At 37.5% G+C, this 26590-nt stretch overlaps 2 protein-coding genes across 3 annotated transcripts; both read left to right on the top strand.

Moving 5' to 3' along the window:
• Positions 1 to 5585: 5585 nt before the first annotated feature.
• On the top strand, positions 5586 to 14028 carry LOC124409563. The gene is made up of 5 exons (XM_046887257.1): positions 5586 to 5761; positions 9301 to 9369; positions 12148 to 12234; positions 12467 to 12818; positions 13535 to 14028. The coding sequence occupies exons 1-5, from the start codon at positions 5693 to 5695 to the stop codon at positions 13957 to 13959; spliced, it is 1002 nt and encodes a 333-aa protein (XP_046743213.1). The 5' UTR covers positions 5586 to 5692; the 3' UTR covers positions 13960 to 14028.
• A 3761-nt stretch (positions 14029 to 17789) lies between these two features.
• LOC124409562 (keratin, type II cytoskeletal 1) lies at positions 17790 to 24411 on the top strand. Of its 2 annotated transcripts, none has more exons than XM_046887255.1 (5): positions 17790 to 17950; positions 19702 to 19891; positions 20349 to 20770; positions 22047 to 22403; positions 24027 to 24411. In XM_046887255.1, exons 1-5 carry the CDS (start codon positions 17870 to 17872, stop codon positions 24081 to 24083), a joined length of 1107 nt encoding a protein of 368 aa, XP_046743211.1. In that variant the 5' UTR covers positions 17790 to 17869; the 3' UTR covers positions 24084 to 24411. The 2 variants fall into 2 exon arrangements, with proteins under 2 accessions (XP_046743211.1, XP_046743212.1); XM_046887256.1 differs by having other exon boundaries at positions 22185 to 22403.
• Positions 24412 to 26590: the final 2179 nt, after the last annotated feature.

Genomic DNA, 26590 nt, shown 5'->3' on the forward strand with positions numbered 1-26590 from the left:
ATTTTCGGCTTCAAAAATGAGCAAAAAAGTAAGGCTAACCCCTTTGGATTTTTAGCGAAAATTTTGATGATTCTGAAAAGTACTGCAATTAATTCTTTGAGGCACTATTCCGGAGTAATTTTGCGAGAGGAATCGATTAAGCGCAGTCCCAATAGGCTGCGAGCAACGCATCAAAAGTTACAGCCGGAAAACTGGAGATTTTCGTCGTCATTTCTCTGCTGTTGGTCCAACGCTCTTTTTCATGTGTTTTTTGAGTTCCTGGGGATCGATTTACTCGAGAAATGGTCATACAAATCGAATCGGAGGGTGAAAATTTTCGGCTCCAAAAATGAGCAAAAAAGTAAGGCTAACCCCTTTGGATTTTTGGCGAAAATTTTGACGATTCTGGAAAGTGCTGCAATGATTTCTTTGAGGCACTATTCCGAAGTAATTTTGCGAGAGGAATCGATCAAGCGCAGTCCCAATAGGCTGCAAGCAACGCATCAAAAGTTACAGCTGAAAAACTGGAGATTTTCGTCGTCATTTCTCTGCTGTTGGTCCGACGCTCTTTTTTATGTGTTTTTTGAGTTCCTGGGGGTCGATTCACTCGAGAAATGGTCATACAAATCGATTCCGAGGGTGGAAATTTTCGGCTCCAAAAATGAGCAAAAAAGTAAGGCTAACCCCTTTGGATTTCTGACGGAAATTTTGATGATTCTGGAAAGTGCTGCAATTATTTCTTTGAGGCACTATTCCGCAGTAATTTTGCGAGAGGAATCGATTAAGCGCAGTCCCAATAGGCTGCGAGCAACGCATCAAAAGTTACAGCTGGAAAACTGGAGATTTTCGTCGTCATTTCTCTGTTGTTGGTCCGACGCTCTTTCTCATGTGTTTTCTGAGTTCCTGGGGGTCGAATTACTCTAGAAATGGTCATACAAATCGATTCAGAGGGTGAAAATTTTCAGCTCTAATAATGAGCAAAAAAGTAAGGCTAACCCCTTTGGATTTTTGGCGAAAATTTTGATGATTTTGAAAAGTGCTGCAATTGATTCTTTGAGGCACTATTTCGACGTAATTTTGCGAGAGGAATCGATTGAGCGCAGTCCCAATAGGCTGCGAGCAACGCATCAAAAGTTACAGCTGAAAAACTGGAGATTTTTGTCGTCTTTCCTCTGCTGTTGGTCCGACGCTCTTTTTCATGTGTTTTTTGAGTTCCTGGGGGTCGATTCACTCGAGAAATGGTCATACAAATCGAATCGGAGGGTGAAAATTTTCGGCTCCAAAAATGAGCAAAAAAGTAAGGCTAACCCCTTTGGATTTTTGGCGAAAATTTTGATGATTTTGAAAAGTGCTGCAATTGATTCTTTGAGGCACTATTTCGACGTAATTTTGCGAGAGGAATCGATTGAGCGCAGTCCCAATAGGCTGCGAGCAACGCATCAAAAGTTACAGCCGAAAAACTGGAGATTTTCGTGGTCATTTCTCTGCTGTTGGTCCGACGCTCTTTTTTATGTGTTTTTTGAGTTCCTGGGGGTCGATTTACTCGGGAAATGGTCATACAAATCGATTCGAAGGGTGAAAATTTTCAGCTCCAAAAATGAGCAAAAAAGTAAGGCTAACCCCTTTGGATTTTTGGCGAAAATTTTGACGATTCTGGAAAGAGCTGCAATTGATTCTTTGAGGCACTATTCCGACGTAATTTCGCGAAAGGAATCGATCAAGCGCAGTTTCAATAGGCTGCGAGCAACGCATCAAAAGATACAGCCAAAAAACTGGAGATTTTCGTCGTCATTTCTCTGCTGTTGGTCCGACGCTCTTTTTTATGTGTTTTTTGAGTTCCTGGGGGTCGAATTACTCTAGAAATGGTCATACAAATCGATTCGGAGGGTGAAAATTTTCGGCTCCAAAAATAAGCAAAAAAGTAAGGCTAACCCCTTTGGATTTCTGACGAAAATTTTGTTGATTCTGAAAAGTGCTGCAATTAATTGATTAAGGCACTAATCCGAAGTAATTTTGCGAGATGAATCGATCAAGCGCAGTCCCAATAGGCTGCGAGCAACGCATCAAAAGTTACAGCCGAAAAACTGGGGATTTCTGTCGTCATTTCTCTGCTGTTGGTCCGACGCTCTTTCTCATGTGTTTTCTGAGTTCCTGGGGGTCGAATTACTCTAGAAATGGTCATACAAATCGATTCGGAGGGTGAAAATTTTCGGCTCCAAAAATAAGCAAAAAAGTAAGGCTAACCCCTTTGGATTTCTGACGAAAATTTTGTTGATTCTGAAAAGTGCTGCAATTAATTGATTAAGGCACTATTCCGAAGTAATTTTGCGAGATGAATCGATCAAGCGCAGTCCCAATAGGCTGCGAGCAACGCATCAAAAGTTACAGCCGAAAAACTGGGGATTTTTGTCGTCATTTCTCTGCTGTTGGTCCGACGCTTTTTCTCATGTGTTTTCTGAGTTCTTGGGGGTCGAATTACTCTAGAAATGGTCATACGAATCGATTCGGAGGGTGAAAATTTTCGGCTCCAAAAATGAGCAAAAAAGTAAGGCTAACCCCTTTGGATTTTTGGCGAAAATTTTGACGATTTTGGAAAGTGCTGCAATTGATTCTTTGAGGCACTATTTCGACGTATATTTGCGAGAGGAATCGATTGAGCGCAGTCCTAATAGGCTGCGAGCAACGCATCAAAAGTTACAGCCGAAAAACTGGGGATTTTTGTCGTCATTTCTCTGCTGTTGGTCCGACGCTCTTTCTCATGTGTTTTCTGAGTTCTTGGGGGTCGAATTACTCTAGAAATGGTCATACAAATCGATTCGGAGGGTGAAAATTTTCGGCTCTAAAAATGAGCAAAAAAGTAAGGCTAACCCCTTTGGATTTCTGACGAAAATTTTGATGATTCTAAAAAGTGCTGCAATCAATTCTTTGAGGCACTATTCCGAAGTAATTTTGCGAGAGGAATCGATTAAGCTCAGTCCTAATAGGCTGCGAGCAACGCATCAAAAGTTACAGCTGAAAAACTGGAGATTTTCGTTGTCATTTCTCTGCTGTTGGTCCGACGCTCTTTTTCATGTGTTTTCTGAGTTCCTAAGGGTCGAATTACTCTAGAAATGGTCATACAAATCGATTCGGAGGGTGAAAATTTTCGGCTCCAAAAATGAGCAAAAAAGTAAGGCTAACCCCTTTGGATTTCTGACGAAAATTTTGATGATTCTAAAAAGTGCTGCAATTAATTCTTTGAGGCACCATTCCGAAGTAATTTTGCGAAAGGAATCGATTAAGCGCAGTCCCAATAGGCTGCGAGCAACGCATCAAAAGTTACAGCCGAAAAACCGGAGATTTTCGTCGTCATTTCTCTGCTGTTGGTCCGACGCTCTTTTCCATGTGTTTTTTGAGTTCCCGGGGGTCGATTTACTCGAGAAATGGTCATACAAATCGATTCGGAGGGTGAAAATTTTCAGCTCCAAAAATGAGCAAAAAAGTCAGGCTAACCCCTTCGGATTTTTGGCGAAAATTCTGACGATTCTGGAAAGTGCTGCAATTGATTCTTTGAGGCACTATTTCGACGTAATTTCGCGAAAGGAATCGAATAAGCGCAGTTTCAATAGGCTGCGAGCAACGCATCAAAAGTTACAGCCGAAAAACTGGAGATTTTCGTCGTCATTTCTCTGCTGTTGGTCCGACGCTCTTTTTTATGTGTTTTCTGAGTTCCTGGGGGTCGAATTACTCTAGAAATGGTCATACAAATCGATTCCGAGGGTGAAAATTTTCGGCTCCAAAAATGAGCAAAAAAGTAAGGCTAACCCCTTTGGATTTTTGGCGAAAATTTTGACGATTTTGGAAAGTGCTGCAATTGAATCTTTCAGGCACTATTTCGACGTCATTTTGCGAGAGGAATCGATTGAGCGCAGTCCCAATACGCTGCGAGCAATGAGTCAAGAGTCACAGCTAAAAAACGAACAGTTTGTTTGGCTGATTTGTCCGCTGCTAAATTTCTGGTTGTAATCCCTCTGCCGATGATCCTACGCACTTTCTGCTCCGTTTTCTGAGTTCCTGGGGGTGCAATTAGTCCAGAAAGGGTCCTACGAATAGATTTCAAGACCAGAAATTTTCGATCAAAAAATGGCAAACAAGTAAGGCCAACCCCCTTGAATATTTGGTGACAATTCCGACGATTTTGAGAACTGCTGCAAACAATTGTTTTACGCACCATTCTCACGTAATTTTGCGAGTGAATACAAGTGCGCACATCCTGAAATTTTTGCGAATAACTGATCAAAAGTTCCATCCGAAATACTACAAATCCAACAGATTTTCCACATGGGAAGGGGAAAAAATCAACAAGTCATAGCCAAACTGTTTAAATTTTACTTTATTCAAGTCAATTCAACATGTCACAATCGTGATACAAGTATTTGTGTGTCAGTGTGTAGCAATATAACAACTTGACGAATAGAAGCACAGTGATATACAAAAAGAACGGCAATTATGTTATTTAACACTACTTAAGAAATCTTACCATAACATGAGGATATTAGTTCACAGTATGTATTGTTTTGTACAAAATATGCACGAAAGCAAATCAGATAGTTCCTATCGTAGTTTCTGAGTATAATAATGCAGCTACGAATAGGATATTGCCTAAGTTATGGCCTGTGTGCAGGCTCATTACATCTCCGCAGGATACGATGTATGATGCAAGACATTGTACACATTGTATTGTTTTTTACTCATGTAACCTGGATTCAAATAAATGAAAAATGAATCAGCTCCGCATTTTCTTTGTACTTTCCTAACTCTCCAGCTTAGTCAATAGAAAAGGATTTTCGTGCTAGAAAGAGTTATTTTTGGCTACATTCGGATTGTTTGTATAAAAATATTATCAATTTACCATTCAAATTTCTTACCTTATCTTGGCTTTTTATTAATTATATTGTCGAATGCAATCATTAACCTCCGAGTTGTCTTTTTTACTTTCACATGACAGATTAGTATTTCTCAACGCCAAACGTAATTATTTTCCTTGAATTTCCATTCCCAGCGATAAATTTGGCAAAAAAAAAACAAGAAACTCAAAACCTCGCTGCAGCACGTGTTTTCATTGAAATATAAAATGTAAAATTTAACTCATTTTTTCTCTCATTATTTGTAATCGATGTTAGGGGCGTTTCGATGGAAACTCACCCGACCCCCAAGCGAAGACCACTTCACCAAGTAAGTATACTTATCATCCAGAAATTTGTCATTTTTCCAACCATGCATTGCTGATGCATTGCGTCTTCATTTCCATCCTACGTCTGCTGAAAGTTCGAACACCCATAAAAGACTGGCAAGCAGTGCAACGACATGCGTGAACGACATCATCTCTGCAAAAATATTAGCAGAACAGGTCCCTGAGTCGTCCAGCATTCCGTTTCGTAATAGAGAGTTGAACTCGGCAAATGTTGCCCACGCCTTTCCGTGCTAAAAAAATGAGACGAAAAAATCAACCCAACACATTGCGAAAGCATAGAAAGCATTCCGTCAGAGATGCGGAGACCATATCGGACCAGGGGGCCAGAAGCCTCGCTGATTGGTCGACGTTTACACCGTGGGCTCCATGTCCTGGTGGCGGTTTCCCTTATAGGCAGGGTCGTCGTCGCGCGCGCCAATCTTCGAATCGCAATCGCCTCGTTCGGACACTCGAATATCAAGTCTTGCTGATCGTGAGAAGATGCCGGGAATAACTGACCTCGTTATTGTGACCATCGCACTTGGGACTGCTCTCCATTCCACCGAAGCGGTTAGTGAACCCATTCGTTTACCTCTAGTTCTTTGTCTATTCATTTGCGTGAAACAATGTTCTTTTGATTTGATTCTACACGTGTTGTTAGTAGCATGCAATTGATGATTGAGATATTGTGTAGAAATGTCTTGTCTTTGCATATCTACGTGATGTATTATACTGTTCCGGCAAAGTAATCGAATGCTTATTTGGATTTTTGCATTGTTCGCAGTTTTACAATTCTTCAATTTTTCTCTTGTATTCAGAGTTTTAAATTACAATTCTTCCAGACTCGCCTAAGCTATCGATAATTTCATTGTTTACAGTGGCGTCGTATTCCGCGTAACGCACCTTTCGAATGCTAAAATCACACAATAATCTTACATGAATTAGGTATTCTACGTAGATTATGAAATACTGACATGAGTGAAACCGTAATAATGATTGTTTACCATGCAACTTGTCTTAATAGAGTTGTAGAAATTATTTGGAGTTTCTAAATAATAGTTTTGCTTTTTGACTTCATTCTTTCTTGTTCTTCATCTGAGATCCGTTTTGCAACGTTCATTGTGGAAGAATCTAGAAATTTTTTCAATCAAAGAGAATTTATGACTTACGAATTTTAAATAAAGAAGTCAAGTTCATCACATTCGTCGACTTTGCGATGAATCGACTAATATACCCGGTATCACTTGCTTCACCTTAAATTAATCATTTTAATTGCATTCCAAACAGTTGAACAGTTCAAATTCCTACAATAGTTGTGTTGCTATTTGACTGTCAATTTATTCATACGCTTTTCGAGTACGGGACACCTGCTGATTCCGAATCACAAATTATTAGACCTGACACATTACGCACGAAATAAACGTGAGGAATTATTCATCACAGCAAGTTTTTTTCTGGCCCAGAATAAACATTAAAATCGTAAGCAAGTTTCATACGTGCGATTTCTTTGTTCTTTCCTCGTCTAGTATTTCTTAAGAAAGCGATACTTTCCAAGTACGTGCGTACGAAAAATAGTCATATTCGCGCGGCTATGTAGATTACAAGTGAAAGTAAATGATCCTACGCATAACGCACTATAGTAACAGAATGGAAGATCAAAGATCGAGGAGATGAGAACATGTTTATCATTTCAATGTGTTTATTGCCCATTTTGTATTACCATGCTTCTTTCAATAGGCACTTCATTTATTTTTTTTCTGTCATCAACCGCTACTTTTGGAAAGTAGTCTTTTGAGTTCAGACACTTTAGAAATTTTCAGCTGCCGCGTGACTCACTTCAGTGTATAAGACTAGAATTTATTGACTGAACTTATAATATGGAGCACGGAGTACATGTTCGATGTAGAACATTCGATCGACAGTATGAAATAGTACAACTAGGAACTTGTTCTACTTTTGATATTATTATGTCAAATTGCTGTATGAAACTCTAATCATTTATAAAAAATCACTCAAGAATATTGCATAGATCATTCAGTTAAACCGTGTTTGTTTTGCAGTTTTGAAAAAGTAGTGCGCGGATTTAAGTTAAAAACAATTGTTGTATATTTTTTTTTAAACCGACCTTGTTATTGAACTATAATGTTATTCGATTGAAATACGATTGCTCACATTTCGTCCCATGGTTTGAATCTCGATTGTACGATCCTCCTGGATAGCATTGCAAAATCGAATATCAAGACTCAAGGACGTGTGCTGATTTTCTCTAGAACAAAACACAAGAATTTATGTTAACATGATGTAAAACATAAGCGTGGGCTTCTCTGCTATTAAATATTACGAAATTAAGTTAGTGACATATTAACCGATTAGCCTCCTAAAATATTTTCTCTAATTTGATTGCTTTGTTGAATGAAGTATTACAACATAAGACTGATCTTCAAAGAACGATATTTCATCTTCTAAGCCTTGAGATTTTCTCAATTTAGTCAAACTTACGGAATTGCATCACTTGCTCAATAGGTACTCATATCTCATTGTCGCTGCGATCAGTATTCATTTGTCCAACCTCAATCTTTGACGGTAAATAGATCGTTATATCGAGTAAATATGCAAGTGCGAGTTTATAACTTCCATCTAAGAACAGCTGACGCATATTCATTGTTGCAAATCCAAAAGTAGCCTAAGTAACGTAGTTCTAGCACGCAAAGGCAATATTATAAGGAGATGTCAAACCTTCAAAATTTACTGAAAATTTTATCAAATTGTATTTTACACTTTATTTTTTGAGCAATAGAATTGCTTTGAACATTGGATGTAAATGCTAGCTTTTACAATCGTGCATCTGTGGTCGCTGAAGCGAGAACTGAGTGTGCAAAATGTGATATATTGGATATGTCGGTAAAACAGGAAAATCGAAAATACTTTCAAACTTCTATGAGATTCCGAAATCATAGAATCTTCTCACCAATGCAAAATCGTTTCATACTTTTAGCACCTCAGACTTTTTGAGAGAAAAATCCGTAACTCACTACTGATTTTTTAGTGTTTCGATGACGTATTGCAAATAAGAAAAGTGTCGATCCAATGTTAAAAATATTCTGTGAGTTTACCAGCGTAGAGAAATACCCTTATAATCAAAGATTGAAAATCTACGAAAAGAATCACGTTTCACACTGAGGTAGGTTATTATCTGGGGCAATGCCACGATTGAAGCACCGTTCCATTGACTCTCGATCCATAACGAACTTTGGAAAGTCCCCACCTACTTTTCTTTATGCGACAAGATCGCGGCTCAATCAATCTTCCACTGGTGAAATCACCAGCATTATTGTTTGGTGAGATACTTCAGATATCTTCATTTTTAGCTTGCCACGTTCTGGAGTTCAAATCCAATGAGAATTTAAAAATATGGTATCTAATTCCAACTTCCTCCCAAACAACGTTACCAAAATTCTTATGAATATCATTGTAGTTATCGCTATAATTTTTATTATGATGTTGATTTGTTCTCACACGTTTTGTACAGTCAGTAAAACCATAGGGATTGGAAAAATTACGTACAATAGGTATCATACTTATCTTCTTCTGTTACTTTTACATGGACGTAGTTTTCCGAATCGTTTAAATAAAAACCAGCTGATCTTACACCGTCGAAAAAATTGTGGAACATAAATTTTATGTTTATGATACATGACAGACACAACTTTGTACTGCAAAAACAAGTATTTGTTTCTATTTATTAAAGATAATCTGGTAAAAAGTGAATGAATGAAACTTTTATTTTTCTATTTTGAAGATATTCTCAACAATTTAACTGGAAATTTTTACCTCACAAGGAACGTATCAATTCTGCCTTCATACTGACCAGGAGACATTTTTAAGTGGGAGTAACACTTATGGTATTTGGTAACGAATATAAGAAATAGGCTAATATGCGGTACGCCGATTATTTATTCCGATCTTTATACGAATTACTTTTATTTTGACTCATGGGCTTTGGTCAAGTCGGGTTGATGTAACTGTTATCCAACTGTGACGCAGCGGTTTCAGCCTATAGACTTGGCTCGTTAAATTAATTCTCCCTTTCTTTTTGAAATTACTTGCAGAATGTTCTCAACCGAGTTAGACGCCAATCCCAGAGCAGGGACGGAGAGGTCATCGATAACATATTCAACGTGAGTGTTTGTTCTTGCTTATCTGAAGTTCCTTCACAAATTTATGTTAGCGTAAAACACTAATGCAATATGGCCTGAAGATAACTATATACAATTTCACTTTTTTACAATACAGCATTTGCAAAGTATGATATAATCGGGCTTTCCATACCAACTGAGCCACAAAGTGTATTCGAAAATCGGCAACGTCCAAGTTTCAATCCAGTTGATATAAATCAACAATTAAACATTGTATAAAAATTATGGGATTCAAACAAGTTTCAGTTTTGAATGAATTTTGAAATCGTAATATGCAAAATAATGTGGTGGTAGATGAAAGTTTACACAGATTTAAAATACCCTAGTTTTTCAGATTTCTCGAAAAACCATATTTTATCGGGAGAATTTTAGGGAATAGCCCTCTGTTAGTAAAAAACGTGTATAAATTTCATCATGGGATCAATTTCAATTTAGAAGCTATAATTTTTTATGAATTGGTTAAACAGTAAATGATAATAATAATCATTCAAACGTGAAAAAATAATGATCATGCAGACTTTGTGCCAACCCTTAAACTCTGCACAAAATTTTTTATCGAGTACTTTATCTTCTCTGACTTTGCGGAGTGTTCATTATTTGTTAAATGATTATGTAATTGTCAGGAAAAAACGTGTATCTTTCGATAAATCTTAAAAATTGATTTTTTTATCAATTGCCAAAATTAATTTTAAACCGGAACCCTTTTATTCTAAACATTATTTTTCACAATGGACAGATTTCGAGTTATACTAGACAGAAACTCGGACGTTGTCGATTCTTAGATATATTTTTTCAACTGCTGACGTCTAAGTGTCTTCAAATAGAAATATAAAAAATCACGCATACTTTACTCAATGAAAGAAAATATTTTATAAAGTTTGAAGCGATTCTGAGAGAATGAGGGTTTTCGTCAGGTTGATTACACGTGGAATGCCGCATGTATTGACTTATTGTAATGCAAATGATATTCGACACCTTTGAAATGAGCTAAGTGTATGGAATAATTTATTGAAACCAAACAGGAAGAAACACGAGCCTCAACTCAAAGCGCACTTGCGGTAAAAAGTGGCCCCAATTTCAGCAACCGGTCCGGTAGTATTAAGTTAAGTATCATTCACAATCGACTTAGTCCACTGATAGTGCAGAATAGCATTCACAATTCGTCGGTATTGCAGTGTAGAAGGATTTGCCATTTCAAGTTTAAAAGACTTTCAAGACAGGTTAAATAATCTAACGAGCCTTGTCAAGAATGATTAAAAACGAACCTCCGTCAAAAAATTCCTAGACATTTTCTTTTTTCTTAGCATCCAGGAAGATTGCTAAAAACTGGTCCCAAATTATCGGAAAATTTTGTAATTTCTCGGTGATTAAGTCGTCTATATCAAGCATATTTTATGTCAATTTTATGTGAGGATTCTACGCGAATTTTCATGACGTCTATTTTGATTGGTCGTTGCAGTGGTTTGATCCGTGGTGCAGTGCAGAATTTTGGAGATAGTAAGGTTCTGCACTAAGTCCGTCATTGCCACTCCATTGTGAACGCTCGCATGATGCTCATATTTCCAAATTTCCGCACCGCATTACTACTACCCCTACCACTGGACTAAGTCGATTGTGAATGATACTTTAGACTTCGTACACCGTTTTCTGTGCCCGCTCAACGTGTCTTAAGAGGATTCTGCAGTCATTCTTTATCGATTGCCTTAAGGCATCGCTGACTTGACTTGTAGATATCAATTTCGTGACGTCATAAGCACTTACAGCTCTCCTAGACGTTTAACGTTGAACTTAAGCCGCCGTTTTCATTCGCCTGTGCAGTTAGATCCGACCAATGAAATCACTTACAAGTCGAGACAAACTTCTTCTGGATCATGAATGGGCTCCTGTCACCTGGAAATTTCCTGATCGAATCGTGGCATATCTACAGAAAGCTAACTGATAGTATAGGTTTTCCCGGATTACGTGTGTACTTTTAAACGTCTCTATCTTCCTGTCCAGAGTGAAAGAAATTCTGAAATTGTAGAAGCGGTGAATACTGAACAATTCGGTAGTTCCGATCGGCCATGTTTGATGTGACATGATTTAATTATTTCATCATTATTCATAATATTCGTTATCAGTGATCTACGTAAGCAATTACTGAGATATGAACGTACGCTTTTATTCAAGCTACGTTTTAAAAAAATTTCTAGTCAGATTCGTATCCCCGTTCTCGCACGATTCGTCAAGGAAACTTCCGCACTTCTGACGTCACGAAATATATGTATATATATGTGACACGCTAGGTCAATGGGGCCTTAAAAGTTACTTAAGTTATCTATTTAGCTATCAAAGCTTACGCATTACTGATGTGAAAATACCGCAGTCAGGGCAAATGTACATGTAGTGACGGTTAAGTTTGTTTCCATTTTTGCTCTGACAGAGCAAAGCAAGAACCGAACGAGTATTCACTTGGCTAATAAATTCGTTAAATTTTTGGTAGATCAAAGCAAAAACAGAACGAGCTCACATGTCAACCCAATACTATACATATTTTAATACACTATTTGGTACAAAACACTGTTACAGAGTTCTCTGGAAGTAGTACTCGTGGAACTTGTGGAAGAACAATGTTTTCTGCATGCACATAACTGGAATACTCTATTTTCTTCACTAGACTTTTTTTCGTAGCCCAAGTCACACTTGTTCAGATATCGCCTACTTTCTGCACCTCTTATACAATGTACTAATTTTAATTCTGTTTGCTTCTTCCTCGCATAGATTCCAATTACAGCCATCCAACAGACTTCAGCAGCTGCTCAAAATTTATATCCAGATGGTAGCTCCGGCATAGACAGTTTTTTCAATGTACGTCAACTTAAAATAAATTACAATAATACATAAATGTATAAACTTCTTTCTCTATATCAGGTTAGAGTATCTAAAGTCATTCATGTAATTTATAAATTCTTTGTCAAGTGTCTCAGATCACTTTCCAACATTTATAAAATCATGATGTTCCATAAAGAAAATGACTGAACCTGTTGTATAAACTTGTAAACTTAATTATGATGTTCAAAACGAAAGTTTCATTACCCAGATACCAGTTGCAACATTGGAGGCAGTAAGTAACCTGGTAAAGAACCGGAACACACTGTCTCAGCGACGCCCAGCGGACGTCTCTACCGATATTCAGAAACGTCGCAAGGAGAAACGGGATCGGATCCTTGCTCATCGTCAAGAACAGAGGTTACAACATAAAGATCCACTTGGTCTGAATGCCTTTACCGACCTCCTGGTTGGAAATCACGGCTTATTTAGTGGTCATGGGTTTTGGGGTGGTCTTCATGGCTCACTTGGTGACCATTTCAGTAGTCACTTAAGTAGTCACTTTGGTGGTCACGGAAGTTCGCACGGTCATGGTGACGGTGATGATCAGGATAGTTTTGCAGGTAATGCCTGTTGACGTAGAGCTCCACCCGACAAACGAACGCGATATCCACATCAGACTCATAAAACACATTTATTCACAATAACGGATCATCGTTCGTACAGATCGTAGCTCAAAAACACTTTATTTCAGTCTCGTATCTCTCATTCTAACCATATCTCAGGTCCTAGTGCAGAATACTTGGGAACACCCACCGAACTAAAACTCAATTTCCAAACAAAATACGTCGAGCCATGATAGAACTGCAGTTTAGTTCGTGGTCACGGCATGGCTTTCCAGTATTGCTACGTGGGTTAAGAATTATGAAATGTCACTATCCCGAGTGCTCTACCGATTGGTTGTACATGTGGTTGTAACCACAATCATGTAACTATTTTTCATTACATACTGACTAGAGTAGTATTGTCAAAATTGCATTGCTATGGTTGGAGGTTGCTTCAGTGTTCCAGGAGTTGAGGGACAGCTGAAATTTTATTCTTCAATGAATACTTATAGAGCAATACGTTGTCACTTTCATAATTTTGGTCATATATCGTTTTTCTCTATTTCTTCCATCACACCCTGTATCCCTTTGATGTATATATCGCTTCACTGCACGATTGCTTGTTAGATACATACATTCATTTGGAATTGTAACGATTCAACGATTAGGAATCCAAGTGTAATCCATCTGTTCATATGATAACATATTTTCTTCTCCATCTCTGCCAATTTCAGACAATCAGGACGATTCCGGAATGTCGAGCAGCAGTAACGAGGCTAACGATAATGTGTACGAGGTGACAGAAGAGGTCGATGAGGATAAATCTGGATCGGGTGGATGGTTCGATTTCAACAGCTGGCTAGGAGGTCACAAGACGTCATCACCGTCGAGAAATCAGAATAAAATCGCGCCACGTCCCGAGAGGCGAAAGTACAGCAAATACGTCGACGACCAAGATGCACCTCTAGAGAATAAGATAGCACCGAAAATCGACAGAAATAATCGTTACAGAAATCAATACCCTAATAGCCCCTTGGAAAATAAAATTGCGCCAAGAGAAGACAGAAAATATTATCGAAGAAATCATGGAGACCTACCGTTGGAAAACAGAGTTGCTCCAAGACCCGAAGGACGGAGCAGAATTGTGTTCGAGTATTGAAGTTATTGACTTCGACGACTAATCATATCAACCATTTTGCTGCCAACTTTACAAATTGTTGAACATTGTCTTACAGTCGATAGAGGATGTACTATACGTGTTGATCGATAATTTGCTCAGTGAATAGATGACGTAGGACTATATCGAATGCTCACTCCCTATGCCAGTAGATCCACATCTTTTTCCATCCAACAGCTATATGCACTTTCGTTAAAAAATATTTTATAATTAGTGGTAATTAATTTACAATGTTTATATACAATGTATAGATCAATGATAATATATGATATAACGAGCATTGGTAGACGCTCGGTAAAAAAAATGTACATATGTTTAGGTATAACAATAAATAATACCTTGCTACCAAGTTTGAGGTGTATATTGTAATTATTTTATACTGTGTTACAGTACGGAATGTGAGATTTTTACGAGGGGTAGACAGTCTCGAGTCTATACCGATAACGTGTCGTTACTTTCACACTTGAGGCCGGTTACAATAAACTGTCAGTGAATTCATGCATTCAGTAATATCGTGTGCTAGCATTCGAAGAAGAACTAATTTACTGCGGTAAGACTAACTTGGATTAGCCACTTGTTTCATAGATCGTTTAATTCGTGCCCGTAAAAATATTATTCGAATACGTGAACACAACCGTCATTAATGGCACCACGAACAAATGTACACTTCATTAATTTGATGTCACATTTTTAACTGTGAAGCGTTATATCACATAATTCTCTCGTTCTCAAAAGCAAGTCTCAAGGTGATTAAAAAGATGTATGTACACAGTGAAGTGATCGACATTGGTTTCTTAGATTGTCTGAAATCCGACTTATTTGCCGGTACTACGTGGGTATTACATGACGTATTTTTGTTTGATAATCAACATCGAAAGTAAATGGAATCAGCATCAAAAAGTAAAAAACTATGTGCATCCGTGGTTTGTTGGTGAAATGTTCATCTGTAAGCAAAATGGCATATTGAAAAATGATTGTACATGGATCTAGAAAAAGTCACCGTCATTTTACACCTATATACTATACGCTACTGGAAGTCTACTTAGAACAAATTAAGAATACATTCAACACTTTTACGATATATATTTTCATCGATTGACAATGACGACTCATTTCACACAATTTCTCAAAAAACGTGGCAAAGATACCGAGAGCTCCCCGATTAAAATCCCATTAAAATCTCATTAGCAACGCACAGACAAGGCTGTTTCACATAAATCTCGTGAAAATGTTTTGAGTAAACTGAAATTACTGCTTCAGTTACTCCAGAATTTGTTTAGAATTCTCTGACCTAGTATACGTACGTGTACTTTACGATATCCTAGAGCTGACGAAGATATTTCGTTGAATAAATCTTGAATTGATTTAATTTGATGTTATGTTTCAACAACTTTAATATAAACTGGTTATTCAGGCAAATTATTTTCAAACTCCTACGAGCGTATAGTTTCCTAGTAAAACGGTATATTAAGTGACCAAAACTAGTGCCCTGAAGCTAATTCGTGAACTCTACGTATGCTGGATGAGTCAAATCCGCTGCTATAACCAGTTTCTCATTAACTGTATTCAAAGTAGATAATCGATTGTGGTGGCCAAAGACTTCCACAACGGAAATTCCCAAAAGCTTGGTTTGCACGTATAAAATTTCAACGAACCCTTTTCACATCAAAGAATTATGAACAATTCAAAGGCAGAATAATTCATGTAGAATTATTATCCCTATAATGTGATACAATTATTGTACATCTGTCATCCGGTGTATTTTGAATAACAAATATTTATATCTTACGCAATTGTGGTTTACACGTCTTATTTATCAACTGTGCGCCGTACCTAAAGTAATCGTTTCTGCGACAGTATATAAAAACTTGTAAACCATACTTTTATGTTACGTAAAGTATCGTGTGCATGGAGACAAAGTCTCTTTACGCCGAGTACAAAAACTTGCTTGACTTCTTTGATGCACAATCTACTGCTACAAATCTATCATTATTCTTAAAAAGAATAATTCCATTCAAAAATTTAACTCGCTGATCGATTGATAAATATTTCGAAATTGCAAAAAAAAAATTACCTTTAACTGTACCATTTTATATGGCATATACGAAATCTCACATACGTTGCTGTAAGATGTAATTTGTATTCTGAATTCATTGATACCTATTCAATATGTTTTACCTTACGATTAGATTGGTTATGAGAATAAGTTTTTAGTAACTGCATTGCAGTTTTTCGTCCTTAATTTGCACGGTTCGGGGCATAAATGACGCGTTAAGGAGGTTTGATTTTAGCAAACTTGAGCAAAGGACGCATCATGCAGTCGTTAGGAATTCACTGTGTAAATGCAAATGTGTAATGAATTATGGTAATTTTTTATCTACTGAAGGACGACTGTTGACGAAACTCTTGAAATATCCGACTCGTAATATTATAAGGATAACGCAAAACTGTTTATTCACTAGACATGAGCACTTAATTGTTCATCGACTTGTTTGATTTATTGCGATGGAAATGTATACCGAGGAAAATTGAAATGTGAATATAATATTTAAAAGATAAAAATGTTATTATAAAAAAGGTAAAGTAAAATTGTTCGTTTCTGATATTTCAATTTGATCTGTTCACTCCATCTCTTGGATTCGTATTCATTTTGATTCTACGATTGTTAGTATGCACTTGAAAGCAAATATTCTGTATTAATAAATCAACTGTTAAGTCTTACTTGAAAATGAAATATTTTATATGCATCTACATGGGTCTAAAGTCCTTTGCCTGCCAGCGTCTGAAGGACTCAACTTATTATTCCTTTACTTTTTGCAGTCCCAAAATTAAACTTCAAGATACGACCGAGTTTTGTATTCTGGAACACGTATGATCCGCGCGTAATGTTATGTATGCAAATACTAAAAATTCACAAGCCAGTATACTTATAGTTACATTCAACAGTTAGAGAGCTTTGCCTAATCACGCTTACCATCTAGAATTTTTTTCAATTTTTTCTCTCTCTCTACATTTCTCAATTATCATCAATCAATAGCAAATTCGTTATATAATTTTAAGCATGTCCTGTCAAGTCGTGAAGTACAAATTTTTTGTGCATCAATGAACCCATATAACCGGACAATAATAATTATAAACCAGTAACACGTCGTCGCTGGCGAGTAAAATATTCTGGGTATTTCCATCGATAACTCTATAACTCTGTTGACGTAGTATTTGGATTACTCGAGAAGGAAATGAAAATAATGAAAAAAAAAAAAAACTTTATCGACAATGACCGACACCGACGAAACCTTAATCATTACAAGTCCCTAATTACGAACTGCATACGAATAATCTTGTATTTGCTTTGCGAAAAAATCTGATGAATAGTGAAATTTTTTCGTTAATTATCAATTAATCGTGCGTCGTTATACCTCAACTACACGGAAGCGGTAGTGTAAATGAAAATTAAGAACCAACGTTGGTAGAAATTCTACGGAAAACCCAGAGTAATTGAAACGAGGCAAGTAGGTGGCCGTATATAGGCAAAGAGCTAAAGGAAAAAACCTGAGAACCAAAAAATATAGGCAATTAAGCGAGTTCACAGGTACTTAGCCAGTAGCTTTCATGATACTACAGTGATCACCCCACTCTCTCTTTCTCTCTCTCTCTCTCGCCTTAGAATCATTAATGCCCGGTGTCATGTAGGTGCAGAGTTTCTACGAGGATATGGACCTTGACTTGAAGTGTGCTCACACTTGGTGTTTATTCCAAGATTGACGCAGTCGACTGGGAGCTCTCCGATTGGCGAACCCCTTCTCCTTGAAGGCAGGGTGTATGGTGGCATTTTCTTAAATCACCCAAGCCAAAAGCAGGAACTGTCTGGCCAAACGAGTTAGTTGAAAGAGAGATGACCATGCAGAAGGTGGAAGTCGTGTTACTGGCCGTTTTCGGTTTGTTGGTCGTCACCAGCGCGAAACCGCAAGACTTGGTAAGTTTCCAACCACACAGTATCAATTCTTCAAGTCAAACAATTGCGAAAATATTCTTTATGCAACGAGCCTCTTCCACTATAAAAATCGGTGCAACGACTAATCTAGTTTCAGCACTCATCTTACAATTATTTCATCACCTATGTAACCGTCATTTCACTTTCCGCACTTGAGAGCACTTACGCATACCACAAAAGTGTAGTTCGTTTGATGAGTCGAGTTTTGATTCAATGGAATGATTCTACTCGGTGATAACCTTGGACTTCGACTATCTATGTATACCTACGAATATTTTCCAACGTCATGCTGAGATGGAAATGATTGATGATGGATGCGTCAGCTTGATGAACCGATTGGCGTTTAAGTGTCTGAAATTGCTAGATAGCTACGAAGTATGAAGTAGTTTCCGCGATTACTACAGTTTCGAGAATCCACGGACAGTTGCTCCGCATCTTGTCTCACCCAATATCCACCTGCTGACACTGCTCTTGAATCTTGTTTTCCTTGAAGCAGTTTAGTGTCTTTGAATCTATTGATATCGATCACCCTAGGCAGACTCACTGACGTAGTTTAACCAAGAAACCAGTTATTACATTCGCATATACATTAGTTCCGTTCATTTAGTTATGATCTACTCGAGCTCAGTCCGACGTGACTAATTGTCTTCACTGCAGGAAGTAAAAATATGAAACAAAAGAATCTTGATCAAAGTTGAAAACATGTTTAGCTTAACTACGTTGTTGTGCATTTGGGCAATACTTAATGGCATGGCGAAGGCAATCGTAAGAGGCAAATAAAAAAATAACGCCAGCGAAGGTCATCTCAGTTACTCGTTTGAATTATGTAGGTATCTCTAATGGCGACGTGTATAGGATTACGGTTTGAGAGAGCGAGCATGGTCAAGGAATCATTGATCACCTGTCGGCAATGCCGTGTGAGCAAACTCATCGTTAGCGGATAGCCACAAAAATAATTGAATCGTATTTTTCATACGAAAATTCGTTCCTTCTGCACGTATGAACGTATAGGGTCACATGGTAGTTTGAGGAATATTAAGATGTTATTAAATATCTGAATTTTTCCTTCATTTGTACTCTCTTGAAACGGTAGCCATAGCACTTAGATCAATTTCCGTAATTAACGCCTTTCGACATACAAATTTTGTCATCGGTTGGTCAATACAAGCCCTAGGCTACAGAAAATTCAAAATTATTAAGACCGACGGGTACTTCAACTTCAAGAGCACGTCATTTCGTGAAAAAAAATTGGAAGTTGTAGACTGCCTGTATAGGTGATTCGCGTAATTAATCAATAATTACATTTTGTCCCGCTGGTATCTGCATTATAGCCTTTTTTTTTATCATTCTTAGATCTATGATGATCGGCAAAAAAAGAACACAACGCAAACGGTTGCCCGCAAATATAATAAGTCAAGTCTCACTTGACTTATTAACTCTTGATCTGCAGGGTAACTGAACAAAATTTGTATGACGAAATCTTAGATAAATATTTGAACAAGCATTTCAGACGATAATTGATTAAATAAATATAAGCTTCTCCAGTTACTTCGCACTGAATCTGCCTGACCGTGGTTTCAACAATATTTTTGAATTACGTCATAAATTTTTGTACAATATCGCAAGACCATTGGGTACCCAGCCATTTGATTCTAATTATTTGGCTATTATTATTATCCACCTCACCGTTTTCAGAAATCCTACAGCCGTACTAAATGATTTTCGATTTCCAGGGGCAATTTTTGACTTTCAAAAATGGCAACGTCGGCGTCAATTTTGGCGGATATCACGCTGAAGCAGGCTTAGGTGGTTTGCTGGGCGGAGGACGGACTGCTGGTGGACTTCACGCGAGCGCTGGAACCCCTTCAGGCGCCAATGCTCAGGCAGGTCTGGGAGGTCTTCTAGACGGTAATGGTTACACTGGTGAGTGAATACGACTTGCTAATATCGTCAAATTTCAAATTTATGCTGCGTTACTGCTATGTCTATACTCGTAAGTACTTTTTGCACAGCATCAATTCAAATTTGCATACGTGAATTCCCCAGCGTCAGAATCACGCCTTAAACTTACCAAGCGGCTTGGCCAATCTGAAATCTTGACTATAAAAACTTGTAAACACGTATTTCAATCGCCAAAAGTTTGAATTCAAAGTCCGATAAGTCGTTTGAAAGAATGTGGCAGTTAAAAATTTTTCAAATGTTGGATCGTTCTGCATTTTGCAATCGTTATTGGTTTGTTTTACACATCCAACAATTGTCGAAATTACTTGCAAACCGTCCTGTAGTTAGAAGAAAAACATGTTTCTTACGTGGTTTCAGGCTCAGTCATGAAACCAAGGTTTTTTAATGGTCACGTCTAAAACCACAAACTCGTTTCCAGGCGGAGGTCTTCACGCCAGCGCTGGGCTCGGTGGTAGCACAAAAGCGGCTGCCAACATCGGAGGAGAACTAAGCGGCCAAGGAGTTGCTCAGGGAGGATACTTTGCTGGAGCAACGGCTGGTGGAGGTGCGGCTGCTGTTGAAAAACAGTCCTACGGCGTGGTGCAGCCCAGCATTGTCGAGCAAGAGGTCAAGGTTTCGCAACCGGTATCCGACGTCCAGGTGCAGAAGACCTTCAACGCCCACGTTTCTCAATCGGTACCAAACATCGCTAGTAAATCGGTGGAAACCCAAGTCTTTCAGTCCGTTCCTACGGTGACTAAAACCGTACAGACTGAGACGGTTGTACCCGCCCAATCTGATCTCGTCCAATATGAACATGTTCAGAAAATCAAGACAAGAATTACACCAAAGAAGCAGAAGGTACACAAATTTCTTCGTCGTAGAGTGTCTCTCGATGCCAGAAGAGATTGCAAGAAATTGTATGATGATCAGAAGACACGCCACGTTTAAAAGTCGTTCTTTAACTCATTCGCTGTTCTGGTTTTTTGGGTTCTTTAATCGTGCCTAAACATATATTGAAAAATACTTAGACGCGAAGAAAAGTTATAAATTGTACTTATATTGATTTAATTTTATTCTTTTTGAAGTTTTTCACAAATTTGCACGATGTAAACTCAAATTTTATCTTTGGAAATAGATATCTTTGAAAAATTTCCTTCTATTCACTCTTTCTGCTATTGATTAGTATCATTTCATTCTTTTATATTCAAGCACGTATTGGGCTCGTTTTGTGGGCCAATCCAAACTGTCTGCGAATAAAAATTTTTGGTTACAATGCTTCCAAAATGAGTCTCCAGGGGAAGGGGTTGAAAATTTGAATTTGGAAGTCATCTTCCTTTCTTATATATCCTGTAACTGATCCTGAACTTTGACATCTGTGAAGATGGCTACTTCAACTCTCACATATTTGAAATTAAAACACATTTTTAAATGTTGACGTGGGCAAAAAACTTCCTTAGAATCGCCTTGAAGCGTCAAACGAGCTAAATAATAATTGATCATATTCCTTGCTTTCTGCTGTCTTGGCAATACTATTATAGATCAATTATGGCTACTTATATTTAAGATCAACATGACATGGCACAGAAATACTCTGATTGTCAATAATGCTAGTTCAAATTAATAAAATATCTAATCCAAAGGTTACCAACTTGTGCTCAATTTTAATTAAGCAACGTCTTATCAAGAATGTTACCTAATAAACTGCCAATCCTTCAAATACTAGATAAGTTTGACTTTTGAACGTTGAATTTTTTAATTTTTGGCCAAGTGTCAAAATTTCGTACGTAATTATCAATCAGCACAAAACAATTATCGATAGCCGTATTGAAAAGAAATAAATTACTGTATATTCTCAAATACAAACTTTTCCATATCTGTGTTCATAAGTTGCACTTTTATTGATGTAAAAGTTGATGAAACCACATATTTAACGAAATAACAAGTAACTATAATTGTAAGACCAATTCAACTAGAGACTATTTAGAGCTCAGTGTAACTGAACTCAGATAAAATCTTCTCAAGCAAATAAACGAACAGTCAAGTATTGTCCAAAATTGACGCACTAATATATCAACAAGTGGTCTAAACGATTCGATAATTTTAATTAAAAAAAACACAATTTTTACCTGTTCAGACAAGAGTGTCAACAATCGTCAAGAGCAGAGTGAGCCCAAGCATCCAGTCCGGCGTGTTTGTAGAGAAGGCGATTTACCCAGCGACAAGTTGGAATATCGAAAAATCCGTTGGAACGCAAACTAGTGCCGTCCAGCAGGTTCCTTATTGGAATGCAGCTTCCGCCGATGCTTCGGCATCAGCTGGTCTTAACGCAGGAGCTTACGGATCTGGGTTCGCGGGTGGATATGGGGGTGGATGGGGAGGCGGGTACGGAGGTGCGAATTTTGGAGGAGCAGGTTACGGAGACGCAAGTTATGGAAGTAGATACTACGTCAAGTCCCAGCCAAACTCCCAACTATTTGACGATATTTTTAACGTGAGTTACATACCTGATATATCTTATTGATTACGACCAATTTTTCAGCCAAGACCAAGGTCTTGGTCAAATGGCTTACAGAGGGCTGAAAAACCTTTGATGCGAAATGAAGGATTAATTTGAAAATCTCTCCACATAAACTGCGTGGAAAGATTTTTTCATTCAACCCTTTTGAGTAGTAAAATTGATATTTTGAAATTTTCATCAGAACTTCACTGGAGCTTCTCCTTAATTCGACTATTCGATTTCTAAATATCACCATTTTTCCACTTGGTTTAACTAATTGAATAGTACAAGTAGCAGGCTGAAAAATACAGGAGTCACTAAGGAAGCCCACTAATGCTAGGAATTTTCGATTATGCATTGACGGTTATAAAAATAGTTGGCTGAAGTTCGTTTCGTGCGAAATTCAGTCGGGAGTATACGAAAGTGACTTCATATTCTGCCGTCGATATTAGTAGGTATAAATAAATCCCATCGTAGCTCGTTTGACATTCTTATGAGCATTTCGTGCAAATATTACGATGAAATTTTAAAAGTAAAATAACCAACAACAAATAGGAAGTATAAATATTCTTCGCGCGTACGGACTCTAAGGAAAGAACGTGTATATTATGCTATAAGATATACTGGCTTTGAGATTCAAACAAGTGCGTGTTATGAAATATTCTGGTAAAATCACATCGGTCTGAAAGAATGAATTATGAGAATTTTTTCCATGCATTAGACAGCTGCCTCTAGCAGCGAAAGGGAATCTACGAAACAAATTACGAGACTCTCACTCAATTACGCATATTATACTATGTATTACATCAGAGGGATCATTTTTTATGCTTTGTTTCCACATTGCACGCAAAAAATTTTATCAATTTTTTTAAAGCTTACAATAAAATGGAATCTAAATTTTTCGAAAACTTGTGGTTTATCGTCGTAGATATTTTATGGGATCTATGGGAATCGTTAACAACATTTCCGTAAATGAGCCAGATATTTTTCCTCCGATTCCCAGCTTATAAAAACAATGTGAATTTTTATGCTATCTTAGAATGAAGATTAACGTTTTGTTATGATAATTGTATGCAGATATTTCCGAGTGATTGTTGTGTATCATCACGATAGTGATCGTGCGATAACCGTATATACTTAATCAGGCCATCACAAGTATAATATTGTTGTGAATTTCTAACGTGCTGGATCGTGCAGAGAATTTAGAATCATAATTGAACTCAGGATGATTGTTCACTGTGTATGAAGTGGTCAAGATTTGTCCACGCGGTTATTGGAAGCAGATGGGGTTTGTCGATATACGTTTGTTGATGCCTCGTTATTATTCCTGTCACTTACTTAATGGACTTCCTTATGCAGTTTAACTCATAGCTCACAACTGGAGAAAAAATGCCGAAGTTCCAACGCGAGAAGGCAGCCAATAAGACTTGTTTGACACATTCTCAATCGGACAAACATTCGTGGAAAGTTTTGTGCAATTTTGAATTTTATTACAGACTTGTGCGTCACACATGTCTGTATAGTGGAATTGGCATTATTGGCGTTGCAAAAAGGTTGCGTAAACGTTATTAGTCGTCTCAGACTTAACGAGTTAACAGAAAAACTTTCAAATTTCAGATCCCCATCTCCACGTTGACGGCGGTGAACCAGCTTCTTAGAAACAAAGGAAAATGATCTGTCGGTGAAACGTTGCGCTTAACTTTTTCAAATTCGAACATAAAATTTGAGGAAATTGTATCGCGTATGATGGAGGAAGTGTATTACATGTGTGAATTGCAGCTTTCAAATATTCTTCGAATTAGTCACATACTTTAGACTGTTACAGTATTCAGATCGTATAATATGAGAATGCGGTGCAGAACATGGCGTGTTATTTATTTACCCGCAAAACTAGCATAAAAAACAGATTATTATTATCAAATGTACGTGTTTACATCTTGTACCGATTTACATTCATTGTTCTTTGTTTGCCACTTTTGTACTTCAATAAAACAGTTTGTACGTAAGGCACGTTTTTCACCACGAATGAGTCCCCGCGAATCGACTCAACCCAGTGTCCTTCATCCACATCCAACGTCTCAATAAAGGAAACTGATATTTGCTTGAGAACAGTGTTAGGCATTTGTCAATTATAATTTGTTATTGTTATTTTTTCATAGTAAAATACTTGTGCAATTTTCAATTCATCCGAAGTCACAATCAATTAAAAAACACACTTTTTAGTCGTACCAGTATCAGAATATAATGAGGCCTGATTTTTGTAAATTATTGCTGTAACCTTAATTTGTTTTCAATAATTACTATATATTCTGATGTTATTGATGACCTGATTTTATCAGATTATAATTTTCGAAAACCTGGGGGTAATGTTTATTGTAATGTATGTATAACCTTACCTCGGATGAAAGTTTTGTCCACATTTCATTGGTTATTTATAATATCCATTATTTCTACATTAAATTCTGTAAAAAATTATATTTCCTTTTTTTCTAAACTTGAGAGTCTTATACTTTCTCGTATAAATTTGATATTATTTACAAAAGTCTGCAAGAAATAAATGCGTTCGTTCGTCTTTCGGATTATCTATTTTCGGAATAATGTACAAAATTTCGTTAATTTCAACGAAAACCCGGCAAAAACAATTTCTCTCTTTCTTTCCAAGTTAAGTCTCTGAATTTCTACCGGAGTCAGTACTTTCAGAAACCGGAAACACTCATTGTCGTAAAAATATTCCAACGCCCAAAGAGTCATCGTGAGAATCTACTTCTACAATCCGTAATGCTTAATCACGTAAACTCGTTCTTTATAATTTATTAGAGTTTCTTGGAAAGAACGAAGAGCTAAATCGTTATATTAATGGCGACACACATTAGTTTCGATCGACTGTTAAGGTGTCAGTTTTTTCCAAACACGAGCAACGCAATGCTCTTCTCTCTTTCGTGGTAGGACAATGAATCCATGGTCGAGTGGTCAGCTAGCACGGGGCCTCTGGCCAGGTGACTGCCTCACTGAAAATGCAGAACGCAGTTCACCGGGCATCGAGCATCGGCCATTCGTTAGTCGAAGAGTGCACGAAGAGAAGTAGCGAGTACTTGTTGCGGGTTGAACATTTGAACGTGGAAGCACTTGCGTACCTTTAGATAATCATCCTGCGGTCAAGTCAGCTCGTCAAACTCGGTAAGTGCTCAGGTAATTAAGTGCACCGCAGATTAAGTTGAATGGAATGAATAACAGTTAGTTGGTTAACAATTTGTCCCATCAGCGAGTTACAGGAAATTTTTCTAAGTACAATTCAAATCCAAAATTTCGATGAATCTAACAGCTCTAATAATTCGAGATGTTATCACTTAGTGTTGGAAATACTTTCTCTCAATTCCGAGAACTGAAAGTGCGATTCAAAGTGCATATAGTTTTTTTCAAGAAGACGGCAATGATCTGATAGAATGTAGCTCAGTGGACAGTGAATGCGTCAGACGCGAGATCCGACATAACGTCGAACACTCTTGACGTAGCTCATACTTTTTCCACATGCTTAGTAGATACTCGCCTTTCTCTCTAGGCAGCTAATCGTCAGAAGTATACGGTAATAATATTGCCTAATCCTCGTCCAATTGGCACTGGGATGATAATCTACCAGCGGTAACTGCTAAGTTTTCTTCTGATCTAGGAGTAGGTATGCAATTTTTCAAGGGTTAATAGATATGCATCAGTAGTAATAATATTCCGTATCTTTTCTCGTTTACAAGCAGGACGATCTAGAAGTCGATCCTCTTAATGATTACGAATAAACGTACGCTTCGGGATTTAAATAGCGGATTGATTTGTTATACACGTTCCTGATTATGCACTGTTTCGTGGTAAAACAAAGTACAAAAAGGTAAAAATGCGCATTCAAGTACGAATTTGACGTTTTTAATTGAAAGAACATAATTTAAAAAAACAAAACAATATGTGGTTTGTTTGTTTTACCTGAACTTTCGTACTCATTGACTGTTTGACTCAGCTTCGCATCCTGTGTATAAGCTCTTATTAAACACTAAATTTGGTTATTCGAATACGTTGAATTTCTATGTTTTTCTAAGACTAAACCTGTATATTCATCTATTACGTTTTGCTACAGAGAAGGAACGCCATGTTATGCTTATCGTTTTATTTTACATATGAATTATTATTCTGGACAC

This window comes from Diprion similis, chromosome 8, assembly GCF_021155765.1.
Source record: "Diprion similis isolate iyDipSimi1 chromosome 8, iyDipSimi1.1, whole genome shotgun sequence".
NCBI classification, from domain to species: domain Eukaryota; kingdom Metazoa; phylum Arthropoda; class Insecta; order Hymenoptera; family Diprionidae; genus Diprion; species Diprion similis.

Excerpts from the sequence above, each read along its gene's own strand:
- LOC124409563 (XM_046887257.1), top strand. The coding sequence starts at position 5,693 with ATGCCGGGAATAACTGACCTCGTTATTGTGACCATCGCACTTGGGACT. Across the intron at positions 5,762-9,300 it reads CTCTCCATTCCACCGAAGCG|AATGTTCTCAACCGAGTTAG; the intron begins GTTAGTGAACCC and ends AATTACTTGCAG. Across the intron at positions 9,370-12,147 it reads TCATCGATAACATATTCAAC|ATTCCAATTACAGCCATCCA; the intron begins GTGAGTGTTTGT and ends TTCCTCGCATAG.
- LOC124409562 (XM_046887255.1), top strand. The coding sequence starts at position 17,870 with ATGACCATGCAGAAGGTGGAAGTCGTGTTACTGGCCGTTTTCGGTTTG. Across the intron at positions 20,771-22,046 it reads TTACACCAAAGAAGCAGAAG|ACAAGAGTGTCAACAATCGT; the intron begins GTACACAAATTT and ends TTACCTGTTCAG. Across the intron at positions 22,404-24,026 it reads TATTTGACGATATTTTTAAC|ATCCCCATCTCCACGTTGAC; the intron begins GTGAGTTACATA and ends TTCAAATTTCAG.